This window comes from Schistosoma haematobium, chromosome 3 (genome assembly GCF_000699445.3).
Source record: "Schistosoma haematobium chromosome 3, whole genome shotgun sequence".
Taxonomy (NCBI): domain Eukaryota; kingdom Metazoa; phylum Platyhelminthes; class Trematoda; order Strigeidida; family Schistosomatidae; genus Schistosoma; species Schistosoma haematobium.
In genome coordinates, this window is record NC_067198.1 from 19,132,078 (window position 1) to 19,144,451 (window position 12,374).

At 29.0% G+C, this 12,374-nt stretch overlaps 1 protein-coding gene across 1 annotated transcript in view; it reads right to left on the reverse strand.

The window, feature by feature from the left end:
* The window catches only part of HCN1_5 (anaphase-promoting complex subunit Hcn1), a gene marked incomplete at both ends in the record, with an annotated part of 75,341 nt that overhangs the window by 28,190 nt on the left and 34,777 nt on the right, over positions 1-12,374 (reverse strand). Inside the window, 2 exons of the mRNA XM_035731640.2 lie at positions 5,565-5,732; positions 8,015-8,178. Of these exons, the coding sequence (XP_035585755.2) occupies positions 5,565-5,732; positions 8,015-8,178 (332 nt within the window). The remainder of the gene's footprint in view (positions 1-5,564; positions 5,733-8,014; positions 8,179-12,374) is intronic.

Consider the following 12,374-nt stretch of genomic DNA (forward strand, 5'->3'; position numbering starts at 1 on the left):
TTATGATGTATATTTAATGTTTTATATGATTTGAATACATGTAATCTGTTATAGGTTTATTCAAGATATTGAATTTACTTCAATTACAAACATGGTGATATAAAATAACTAACAATAAAGAACAAACATTTGTGTAATGTTAAGTATCTGTTCTTTATGATGAGTAAGCAGTTGGTAAACAGTAGAGTAGTACTGGAAAAAACATAAGATATAATCATAAATCATGTAAAAATGTATTATACCATATTATGAATAAGTTCGTATGAAGATGACCAGAGAGTTGTTAGATGAGCGCCTTTGAATAATAAATCATCATATATTCAGAAGAGCCATGCAATTTTAGATTGGGTTTTTAATTTTATTTTCTCTAAATCTTGGTTGCTTGATTTGGTTAGCGTTCTTATTTTTTTTCATTTGTTCTAAATAAGTGGCCATTTTTTACCGTTTGTATAATTGAGAGACTGGGATACTTATTTTTACATATAATCTAATTTAAACGTGATATGATGAAAAGTCAATTCATGATGGATTTACTCATTACGAGTTTTGTTCAAGATTACATCCCCTTTTATTCAATGTAATGATTACTCAATGTAGTATTTGTTTCCTTTTCTCGTATGATATTTTATTCTGTATAATATATGTTATTCTTGTATTCCATTGACATGCACTATGCTCAGTATGTGATTTGTTATAACTCGAAGTATTTTTAATATATGTGATTTCATCCTAATTATTAATCAAAATGGGTGTACAATCAATATATAAATGAGTGTATTTTTTACTAGAGTTGTTGTCGTCGTCATATCTTGGGTTCAATAAATCATCACTTATACCAGTCTTTGTGTTCTTACTTGCGTGTCGTGGGAATTGCAGAGGTCCCTCGTTCGGAGTATAAGTGATAAGCGTTTCCGACATAACAATTAGCGACGACCAGATACGAAAAGTGGCATTAAAAGAGTCAATACAAAAAGCATTCAGACGACAAATTATAACATAACCATACACTTTATTATTATTGCTGTTGTTATAAACTTAAACTATGTTTAGTTTCATTTACAATTCAGTAATGTAGTCTGTTATATTATGAATGTATAGTCTAAAGTTGCTTATATTACTTATTTCAGTAGTTTTCCATTTTTTTTAAATTTAAAATAAGTATATGTGTAATTTAAATACTCATTTACTTTATACAATAGGAATACTTTATACAATGTGATTTAAATGAACAATATTGAGGATATACCTTCCAAAAATAATAAATAATGAATGATAAATAAACAATATAAACCTTACAGATAAATATCAAGATTAAGATCATTATGATACCATTTAAACTGATTTATTCTAAATAAATTTTAATTATTAATTATTGAATTTATTTTATAAAGTAGTAAACAATAAATATGCCTAAAAAATGATGAACTTTAACGGTGAAAAAAGTATTTTGAAAAGATATATAGTGATAGTCTTTTAACAGATTAACGATACAATTCACTTTTGCTATAGAAAAAAAGAACTATAAATATATATTCCAGTGCCAAGTGATATTATCCATATAGTTTATATTATTGATCAATATTTAATAAATCATGATCTCAATTAGATATTTTATTGTAACCTCTGGTTCATACTGTACACTTTCAATATGATTTATGGTTGAATGTTCAAACAAACTGTGCTGAATATAAGTGAGAACAGGAAACATAGATGAATAAAATGAATCTATTTTATTTGTTCATTCACTTCACAGACACATAATACTGAAATGATAGTAATAATAATTTAAAACTATTGTATATATTCTGTATAATTTTTCGATGTTTATTGTTCTCTTATTCATATTCATTGATACTATGATATGTAAGCTGATTTGAAATAAGTTTCATGAATTAAACACGATGAATTCATTGTATTTTATTGCTTTCTGCGAAAATCAATATGGTTATTCTCAATTAATAACATAATTACTAATAAGAAAAACAATGATTTAACTGTTGTGTCTTCCGACATAGCAGATCTTTGAACTATATTTAGGCTTGTGTTATTGAGATTTTTACTATGGAGGCAATTGTATTGTTTTATATGATTACTGGATTTTTCTACAATATATTATCTTTTACCAATGATGCCGTCACCAATATTCTAATGACGTAACAATAAGAAAATTTTAAGAGTTTATAAATATAATTGACATGTGAGTTTATACTCATGACTATTACAAATTTTATTTTACGTAGATATAAGTATTATATAATCTGGTAGTTTTTATATCTTAGAAGTTTAATTTTAGATTATATTTCAGTAATAAACTAAACAGAACAGTAATTATACTTTATGATCGCCCTAAAATTATATTTTTTTTGAAAAATTATTTGCAGTAGATTTATTATTTATTTTTCATTTAGAAAACTATTTTTCTTATCCATTATTGAAAACAAAAAACTCTATTGTAATCCGTTTTTGTTTCCAAGCATTAATGTGACAATTAATTAACCTATGAATATACTATAATGAATATATTATATAGTATTTCATCGATTTCATCACTGTATTCAATTTTGTTTCTTTATTTTTTTGTTTTTTTTGATGAAGCAGATGAAATAAATTCTGAAATTAGGTCAAGTGATCAAACGTTCGTGATATTATTAATTTATAATTTTTTTTCTTTCTTTTACTAGAAGCTGTCTTCATGTAACATTTAACTAGTATCACATTATTCATAGTAAATTAATCACTATGGAACAAAATGACAGAAATGACTACGATTCTGTTTGTTTTTTGTTCTTTCTAACTTACAAATAAACAATAATCTGATTTCAATGATCTAAAACAGTAAATATAGTCAAGTTAATTGTAGGATTACTATGTACTCTCTTGAATGCAGTAGTATGATTCAATGATAGAGAATCAATTGAATTCAAATAAGTTGGATTAAAAATCATAACTGCCAACATTCTTAAAGATGAAGAATGCATTTGTAAAATCTCAGCAAAAGAATTTGAAGTAAATCCAACGTTTCGCTTGGCAATCTGGTTCAAGCTTTTTCAAGGAAAATATATTTGACTTAAAATTCTTTCGCTGAGATTTTGCAAATAAATTCATCCTCTTTAATGACTCACATTAAATCGGCGCCCAAATATTGTGAAACTATTCGTTCAAATTGATAACATTCTTGCTTAGTAACTTCAAACTTTGTTCCCCTAAATAGTAACATTTTTACAATTTACTTTTAAACTTTTCTTATTTTCCACAAATGTTTATTATGAGAAACTTATTTTTTCTCTGACAATTGTTAAGAAATTTTTGTTTGAATTTTTTTACGATTTCTATTTACCGTTCAATGAAATTTTGCTCTTTTTTTGCTTCATTAAGCAGTTGTTTAAAATGTTTGTTCCCATGATGTATTTCAGTAGGTATCTGTGAGACATGTAATTAAGTGAATATAATAGTCTTTTTTCTATTATTTGATGCAATCAATAATAAACGGAAAAAAGAATTCAATCACAGCAGGTAATTGAAACAGTAGTAATACTATTAATCAAAAAGTAACGCCCACACAGTTATCAAATAGATGATCAATGTATGATGTTTAATTGGCAAAAACCGAAAACATTTAATTTATCTTTAAAAGTGATAGACTCTTAGATGCAAGTGATTTATAGCATTGAAGGAACTGATGACTTTGCATAAATCCACCTCTACATTACACTGATGAACAAGAAAAGAATACCTTTGAGATATATAAGTACATATTGATGAATTTTGTGATTTTACGAAGCGCATCTACTCCATGAAACATACAATATAATCTTATTTTTGAGCGTTGACTAGTCGTAGATATCGTATTAAGTTACATTAATTAGCTAGACACGTACTTGACTATAGATTGATGAACGAATATCGAGAGACTGATAAGACGGTAAAACAAGCAGATTTTGGAATATTTAATTTTTAAAGTCCTCACATTGATCTATTCCTTGACATACTGGGTTTGGTGTATGAAGTTTGTGTAATTACTTTGATTGAATGTTTTTGTAAGTTAAAAAATATCTGTGTTTGCAATCTAAGAGATCGATCCTGAAATATTCTATGTTAGTATTTGAATGGAAATCCAACACTTGTTTTATCAAATAAAATATGATAATGTTTAAGTGATGTTTATAGAACAGGACATCGTAAGTCACCTTCTTTCAGTGTTTTGGGGTGAATGTGAAAAACGCTGTCTAGACAAGTTAGTAACCATTCAGTTACAACATTAGCATTGCACAAAAAGCCGTTAGGGTTTTAATGCATATCTGCTGTCTGATTTTATTTCGTAAAAGGCATTCTTTGAATTTTTCTCACTAAACACATTGATCGTTTGATATGCACCATAGTTAAAACACATTGAACTAATCTAATTTTATCGTTTACCACAAAAGTTCCGTCACATACACTGCTAGTGAAAGTCATAAAACCCTGAATATATGTTTTGTATGATTTTAAAACGAATATTTATTAATATCATTCATTTGTAGAAAAACAATTTGACAAGATAATAAAACAGAAAACATTTGGATTATTATATTCTCATTGAACGATATCAGACTCAACATATGATCTTAACGTTATAGTTAAATAAATTATAAAGTAGAGGCTTTTCCTTTAAAATACATTTGTGCAAACAATCCTCATTTATGAAAAAAAACTCCTTTTTCCTCCTTCAACACAAATTAATTAGTCTGTTGATTTGATAATATCAGAATTTAAGTTCTTTTTAAAGAAAAAAAAACCATTTATTCCGTATGATAAAAATCATCCAAAAATAAAGTAAAAATTCAGTCAAGCATATTTAAACTTTGAACAATCCGTTTGTCATTAAACTTAAATATCATGCGATATCAATCAACCATTTATATAATTTAAGCATCATTTTTTTAAACTGGAAAAATGATGTTTATATAAGCGTAAACTAAATATTCGGATAAAATCTTTAATATTTCATATAAGTAAGAATGAAATGTTTGATTCTTTTTCAGAGTTGGGTTTATATAAGCTTGATATGAACACAATAATTATGATGGTCAAAGCTAGATGTTCTCCAATAAGGTATATGTTATGTGCTTGAAGGTAGCCGATGGAAATCATGGATCTAGAAATATGTTATTTAGCTTTACAGTTTGAAACGTAACCATTGAACTATTCAGGTAGTGGCTAATCTTTTCTAGGACCGAAATATCCGAATATGAATTCATCATTTGAAATAGTGCAGTAGATTGTAATTAAGAGAAGTCATATATATATATATATATATATATATTAAATTAATGAAGATAATTTCCGACATACTTCAAAACTACGTTTAAAATTGCTATTAATTTTACGGTAACGTTAATTATTACATTAATATTAGAATCGTTTTAAGGGGCTATATAAAATATGGTTATTATTTGACTATAAAAACGAGGAGATCTAGCTTTCTTTGTTGCTTTATAGATATCATTATATACATTGATTACGTGTTACGTTTATAAAAAATAAGTTCATTATTAATCGGTTTTAGTAAAACAAAAACAACTTACCAGCACTGAAAAATTGATTATAATGGTCTTTTTTATTAAATATTAAATACAAATAATCCATTGGAATTGAACTGATAAAATCTAATACAAACCATGATTTTAAATAATGACGTGCTATTTCTCTAGGATTTAAAATAATTTCATCAGCATAATCATTTGTGACAATGCCTGTAAACAGTTTAATAGAGAAAAGTATATATGTATACATATGTACATACACATGTATTGAATAGATGTAAAAGTCAATTTTTTAAATAAAGATCAAAAACTGACTGATCGGTTTATCATTTTGTAAGCTAAAGATATCAACTGGAATCGTGATAAAATTTGTAATTAAAGACGTCATGTTAGTAATTGTGGATCAAAAGAAACTAATTACCAAAACTATTTGTTTGATTGAATAACAGTGATCAGTCACTCATTTATTCTGCCATGGGTTACAAAATTCAAATTTTCATTGTGATAGATAATGGATGTGTCGTACTGATGAGTCTTGCGGCTTGAACTCTATGTTCGTTTCCTGAGCTATTCTGTAACCCCTAAGCTAGAACTATATAGCGACCTGAACAACGAGAGAGAAGACGCAAAGTATGCGAGTACTTTACTCCAAGGTTCATTCTAACACAGAAAATCTAGGGTTTTTATAATATTTTTAAATCTCCTTGGGTTGCTCGAAGATTCTGGAATGCTACTAAACATAGTAACAGTGTAGCAATCAAATAATCAGAACCTCTGCATATGACGTTTTACTTCCTTGATATTTTGACTAAAACTTCAAGTGAACGCCGATTGGACGAAACGCTTCTTAGTGTTTCCTGATGCTTGCTTGTCTTTTGCAAGCAATTTTCAGGATCACTCCAACACGCTCACTTTCGTGGACTGGTTGAAGTTAGACATTAATACCACTGGATGCCGAATCAGGGGTCTAGTGGTTAAGCACGACTCTGATAGGTCCTTGGCTCGAATCTCGCAAAGCGGGGTCGAGGATGCGCACTGCTGAGGAGTCCCACAATAAGCCTTTCAGTGTTTCTAGGTTTTTCATGGTGGTCTAGCTTCAATTGACTCATGATCTCAACCATGGAAGTAGATAAAATCGATTGTATTGTATAGTATACACTTTTAAAAATGCACTGACTCCTTTTATAACGTATCCGCTGACAAACCTACTTAGTTCACAGTGTTATATAGGTAACATTTCTGCTTCCCCCCCTCCGGCAAGTAAATTGTTATTTGATGTGCACTGATGTAACTGAAGATAAAACACATACGAAAAAAAATAATGGAAACCTTCAACTAAGGAAGTTTATTTATAACCTGTTTTATTTTTTTTTTTGCTTTTTAATAATCTATATTTCTATTGATTTACAATTTTGTTAAACGTTTGAAGAAAAACTTATAATCAAATTGATAAAAAAAGAAAGAAAAGATGTCACATTTATAGTCAACGATCAAATTTGTACTTTTACATTTTGATAAGAAATGATAATCAGTTAGGTTATTGTTTACTAAATCATCTTATTTTATACAAATATATTAAGTTCATAAGTTCAAATTTATAAATTCAAGAAAAGAAATTTCTATCATTTGTAATATTACGTTTTAATATGTTCATTTAGTTGATTTCTACTAATGGTAATATAGGCTTGAATTATTTATACATATGATAACAATAAAAGAATGGATAAAATATTGTTTATATTAAAATGATTTTGTATTAATGTATATGTCATATCTGTCAAAATCAAATAATAAATAGGGCAACATAGTGGTTGGTTATTAACTTTTGTTGTACTTTAAAGATGTTTAGATAAATTTGGTTATAATTTAACCTCAATTATTCATTTGAATATTGAATGAATAAATCAGTTGTTTCATCATTTGTTTTATTGTATTTGGTTGGTAGTTATTTCATACAATTCGGTCTTAATCACATAATTTGAGTAAATAAATACCATTGAAAACATGGAAGCATTATACAGCAGTTTCTTCAAGTGGTCTAGAGATTAAGCGTTTTGAATAGTGATCTAACTTAGATTGACTCATGATCTCAACTATTAAAATTACCATGATCTTCACACATCCTCTTTCTGATAAATAAATTTCATCAAATGTAACGTTGATAGGTAAGATCGATAAAATTTGAATAAAGGTGAAAGCGAAAATTCCTAATGTAATGACTACTTAAAAAAGGTTTGAAATGGTTGTGATGAATAGTCAAGAAGTTAACAGCTAACAATGACGATATGACATTTTCTTTGAATCAGTTTATTATCTATCAGTTCTACAAAGTTCTGACATTTCTTTTGTTAGTTAACTAACATAACATATTCTTCTGATACATTTGAAATCTATATCGTGCTTTTCGCTAAGAATATAAGTTAGTGCGTTTAAACTAAGGTTAATAGAGCTAAGCAAAACAAATCTGTTAAACCACTTGACAATGAACTTACCAGTTCGAAATTTTACAGCTATATCGGCAATAAATACAACATCGGATATAGAATTAAATATAATCCAATGTATACTGAGATCGTCGTTGAAAAATGATATGGCTACTGGCAAAATAATCAAATTTGCAATCAGTAACATGAGCATTAATAAATCCCAATAAAACCTGTTAAACACAAAAAGGAAATACAAAGTTAGTAGTTAAATATGATTGAATGTGAATTAAAGTTTATCGAAAATCATGAGCAAAATTTATGATCATTGTTTTACTATGTGACATTTCAAATTTATTGACTGAGTTTTCTACTTGTTTGTGAATGACTTGTAAATGTTAACTGTCAACCAGTATATCGACAATAAATACTTGAGGGTTTAGTACGTTGATCCCATATTGATTGGATTTTTGTCTTTGAATCACTAAAACCGACGTTGTGGTACAGTGATTATGTGATCTTGTAACCTTCAGGTTTCACTTTCAGATTATCGGTGATGATGACAGAAATTTCCTTATCCATGGTAAATGGCTCATCAGTGCATTCTGTTCCTAAAAAATTGCAAATTTCGATGAACCCATTCTGAAAAGTATCTTTCAATAAAAATACTTCTAATTAAATATGCGACAAACAAATGCTACTCGTCTAAGATAAAGATGAAAGCAGAAAGCACATCTAGTGGATGTTTAACACTACACTTCCCAAATAAGCTACAATTTATTCTTATAAATTCGTATGGATTTCCTATTTGATAAACTTGAAATTATTCTCATAAAGATAATATATTAGATAAAAATGCCAAAGGCAAAATCACATTATATTCCAAATTTCATTAATTTTCAGAATATTCAGCGAAATATTATTTCAATTTCATCGAAATCATGAACTGTTCAATGTTATACCACTATTGAAAAAGTGGACGGTTGTTTTGTTCTAGCATGTGACTCCTTAGCAATGATTATTCACGACCTCACATGCGGGATTCAAACCCTGAAGCTTTGATCTCTCACTCGAACGCTTAAAATCCAGACCATCGAGCTGGCATCCAACGGTGTTAATGTCAGGCTTTGACCTATTTATGATGTCATTGGCTATTTTCCGTTTTCTTCTGTGGGTAACTGTTGTCATCACTTGGACTTCGTAGTTTTGAAATAAAGAAGTTATTGAGCTTGTTTCAAAGGAAGAAATCATATGGAATACTTCTTGTGAAATACTTTTGTTGGATAAACTGTAAAACTAATTGGAGTAAGTTTTTATATAAATGAGGAACACTATCATGATTTTCGTCAATAACAGTTTTGAGTCAAAGCAAAATGCCTTAAAATCTCTGGTTCTATAATGTCTCAACAGCAGAAGGTGTGCAAAAAGACGCCTTTTTTGAAGATGTGGAACCGTGAAAATCCTTATGAATTGTTTTCAGTTATTTAAGTGTAATGGGTAACCTTTTGGCTTGAACATTATTCTGTTTTGTAATACAAGAAATATGGTACTGCAAATTCTTCCACTTAAAACCCATGAAGTTTTCAATTAGCAAGAAGAAGAGTAGCACTACAATATATCAAATAATTTCGTTACTGACATGTGCACTAATCGTAGTTAATTCCTCCCGATTTATTGTATTTGAGGATAGGTCATTACTTCTAAATTTATACCTCTTATCGGTAGATCTGTGTTTATTAGCCATGTATTTATGGTCTTGTATGTATAGTTTGTTATTTAAAATGCCAGGTTTTTTATAAAATATCTTGCGTTTTGTTGTTACTATCACTTTCATTATAACTATGATAGTAGATGGTGATTACGATCCCGTAAGACACTTGTAATACAAAAAGATTTCTCTGGAGAGCCATGAAAAGGATGTTTATTGATATTAGTTGAGTGAAATCCTTATAAACAATATTATATTTTGCTTATAAAACCATTAATAAAAACATTCCCAAAATGATTTCATAGCTATGCCCGTTCAAAGAACAAAAATTCCATCTTGAAAACAATTTAATAATTTAGTGAAACTTTTGAGGTCAAATATTTATCTATGAACGTTTAAATAATCTTTTTTAAATAGAAAAGCTTCAAAGTATTAATGATCGATTCCAAGTAATTGAAAGTTCATCAATAATGCAGAATTTTGTAGAATCAATAAGGTTGCTTAAAATCAAGAAATTCAGTCACGGAAATTGATTTTATTTGTAGAACAAAATTCCTCTTATCTGTCTTACACCTTCCGTTATTGTAGTGAAGTATGTAATTATAACCTTATATACATAATTTATTTAGGATACTTTTCCAACTCCTACAAAGCTTATTACACAAACTTCATGGATGATATGAGTTTATTGTTTAGAAATGGGAAAAAGCGAAATACAACGAAGAAAAATGCATCCTGGTAAACTTTTGATTAACTACAGTACTCTTGGTTTATGAAATTTACATGAACATTTAATGCATCAAATGGAAAAAAATCATCTCGTCATATATAACTTAAGGGAAGATAAAAATATTCAGGATAGCACTGACAGGTAGAAAAGAATCATCACATTTTACTTTGTCATTTATGATTATTGTCTTGAAAAAATAAGTAATCAAGAATGTCTCACTAAAGTGATACAGAACAGTTACGCTTTCTATGAAAATTAGAAATAACGATTGGCTGCTTTGATATATAGTAGTTGTTAACTTTACATTGCAGTGAATGGATAAAAAACCATGAGACATTATGTTCTCCAAAACAGGATATAACCGTAAACATCTAACATCAAATAAAGAACTCTAATGATAAATATAAGCTTTGATTAATACAAACACTAATATTGAAAATTCTACGACTGATAAACTCATAGTAAAGTACATGAGGAATGCATGTGGCATTACCTTCCCTGTGAAATAATTTGACGTGCTTTAAATCATCACAGCACTGGAAATCAATCACCTTTCATGTAAAGGCTCTATATTTCCATAACGGCAGTAACGGATTAGGTTTTCGAATTAAATTGTGGGTTTTTTAATAATTATCGGCTAGTCGTGAAATTTATCATCTCAGTTACTTAACTGCAATCTACTAGTTTATTACTTCATATTTATGCATAACTCATATTTAATAAAACATTACTTGTTATCTGTACTCAAAAGGATTACTTTACTGCTAAAAGCATACAAAAATTTAGAAATAATGCCTATCAGTAACTGGAATAATACCCAAAATCTGTATTATTAAGGTCACGTTCAAAGCATACAATTTCAGTCATTCATCTATAATACTCTCATATTATCTCATAGTCTATTTGTAACTAGATACTAATAATTTTGCTATTGGTTCAAAGTTGAGATAAGATTATTGTTTAATTGTCATATAATTGCCATATAATATAAACTATTTCAAATTCTTTTTGGTGAATACGCTATTGATAAAATTGGTGTTCATCAAGGATTTAGTATAATTACATAAAACTCCTGTTGTGGTCATTTACACATGATTAGTTCCGTAACATTCTGCTCAACTATTCATCACCGATAAATATACTCTAATGTCATATTTTATAACCAAAATAGAAAGAACAGAACGTACACTGAAATCCACAGAAATATCTAATTTATTTAAAATTGTTTACTCCTATGTGTTACTTGTGGATACATTCAGACGAAAGAAAATCGCAACAATGTTGATGCTTAACTTCAATTAATCCACAATATTGCGTGAATACATACAAAGACTTCAGTGAAATTCAACAATATCCATTATGTCAGATGGGTTTTGCGGAGATTGTAGTAATTTCAATGGCTAAGATCATGAGTCAGTTGAAGCTAGACCACCATGGAAAACCTGGAAGCACTGGACGGCCGTTTCATCCTATTATGGGACTCTCCAGCAGCGCGCATCCACGACCTCGCCCTCTGCGAGATTCGAACCCAGGACCTACTGGTTTTGCGCGCGAGCACTTAACCACTAGACCACTGAGCTGGCCGGCATCCAACGGCGTTAATGTCTAACTTCAACTAATCCACGAAATTGAGCGACGCATTCACCATCCATTATCCCATACTGAAAATTGTCATGTGCTCACTAGTGACTAACTTCTAAAGAAGCTGTGACCGGTGGGGTTAAAGCATGTAGACTGTGAGGCAGTTACTCACCGAAGATAATGGAAGATGGCTGTGCACCACTGTGAATTGTTTGAAGTCAAACATCAACACTGTTGCATGCCAACTTAATGGTTTAGGGTTTAAATGTTCAGGTGAGACAACAGAGTTGCAATACTTGTTTGTGATTCCATAGAATTTTGGTATTTTGGATAACATTGACAAGATATTTGTTGCATTTTGTCCGAATAGAGTATTAAAAGTCATAGTAAATGTTTAATGAGGATTAAAA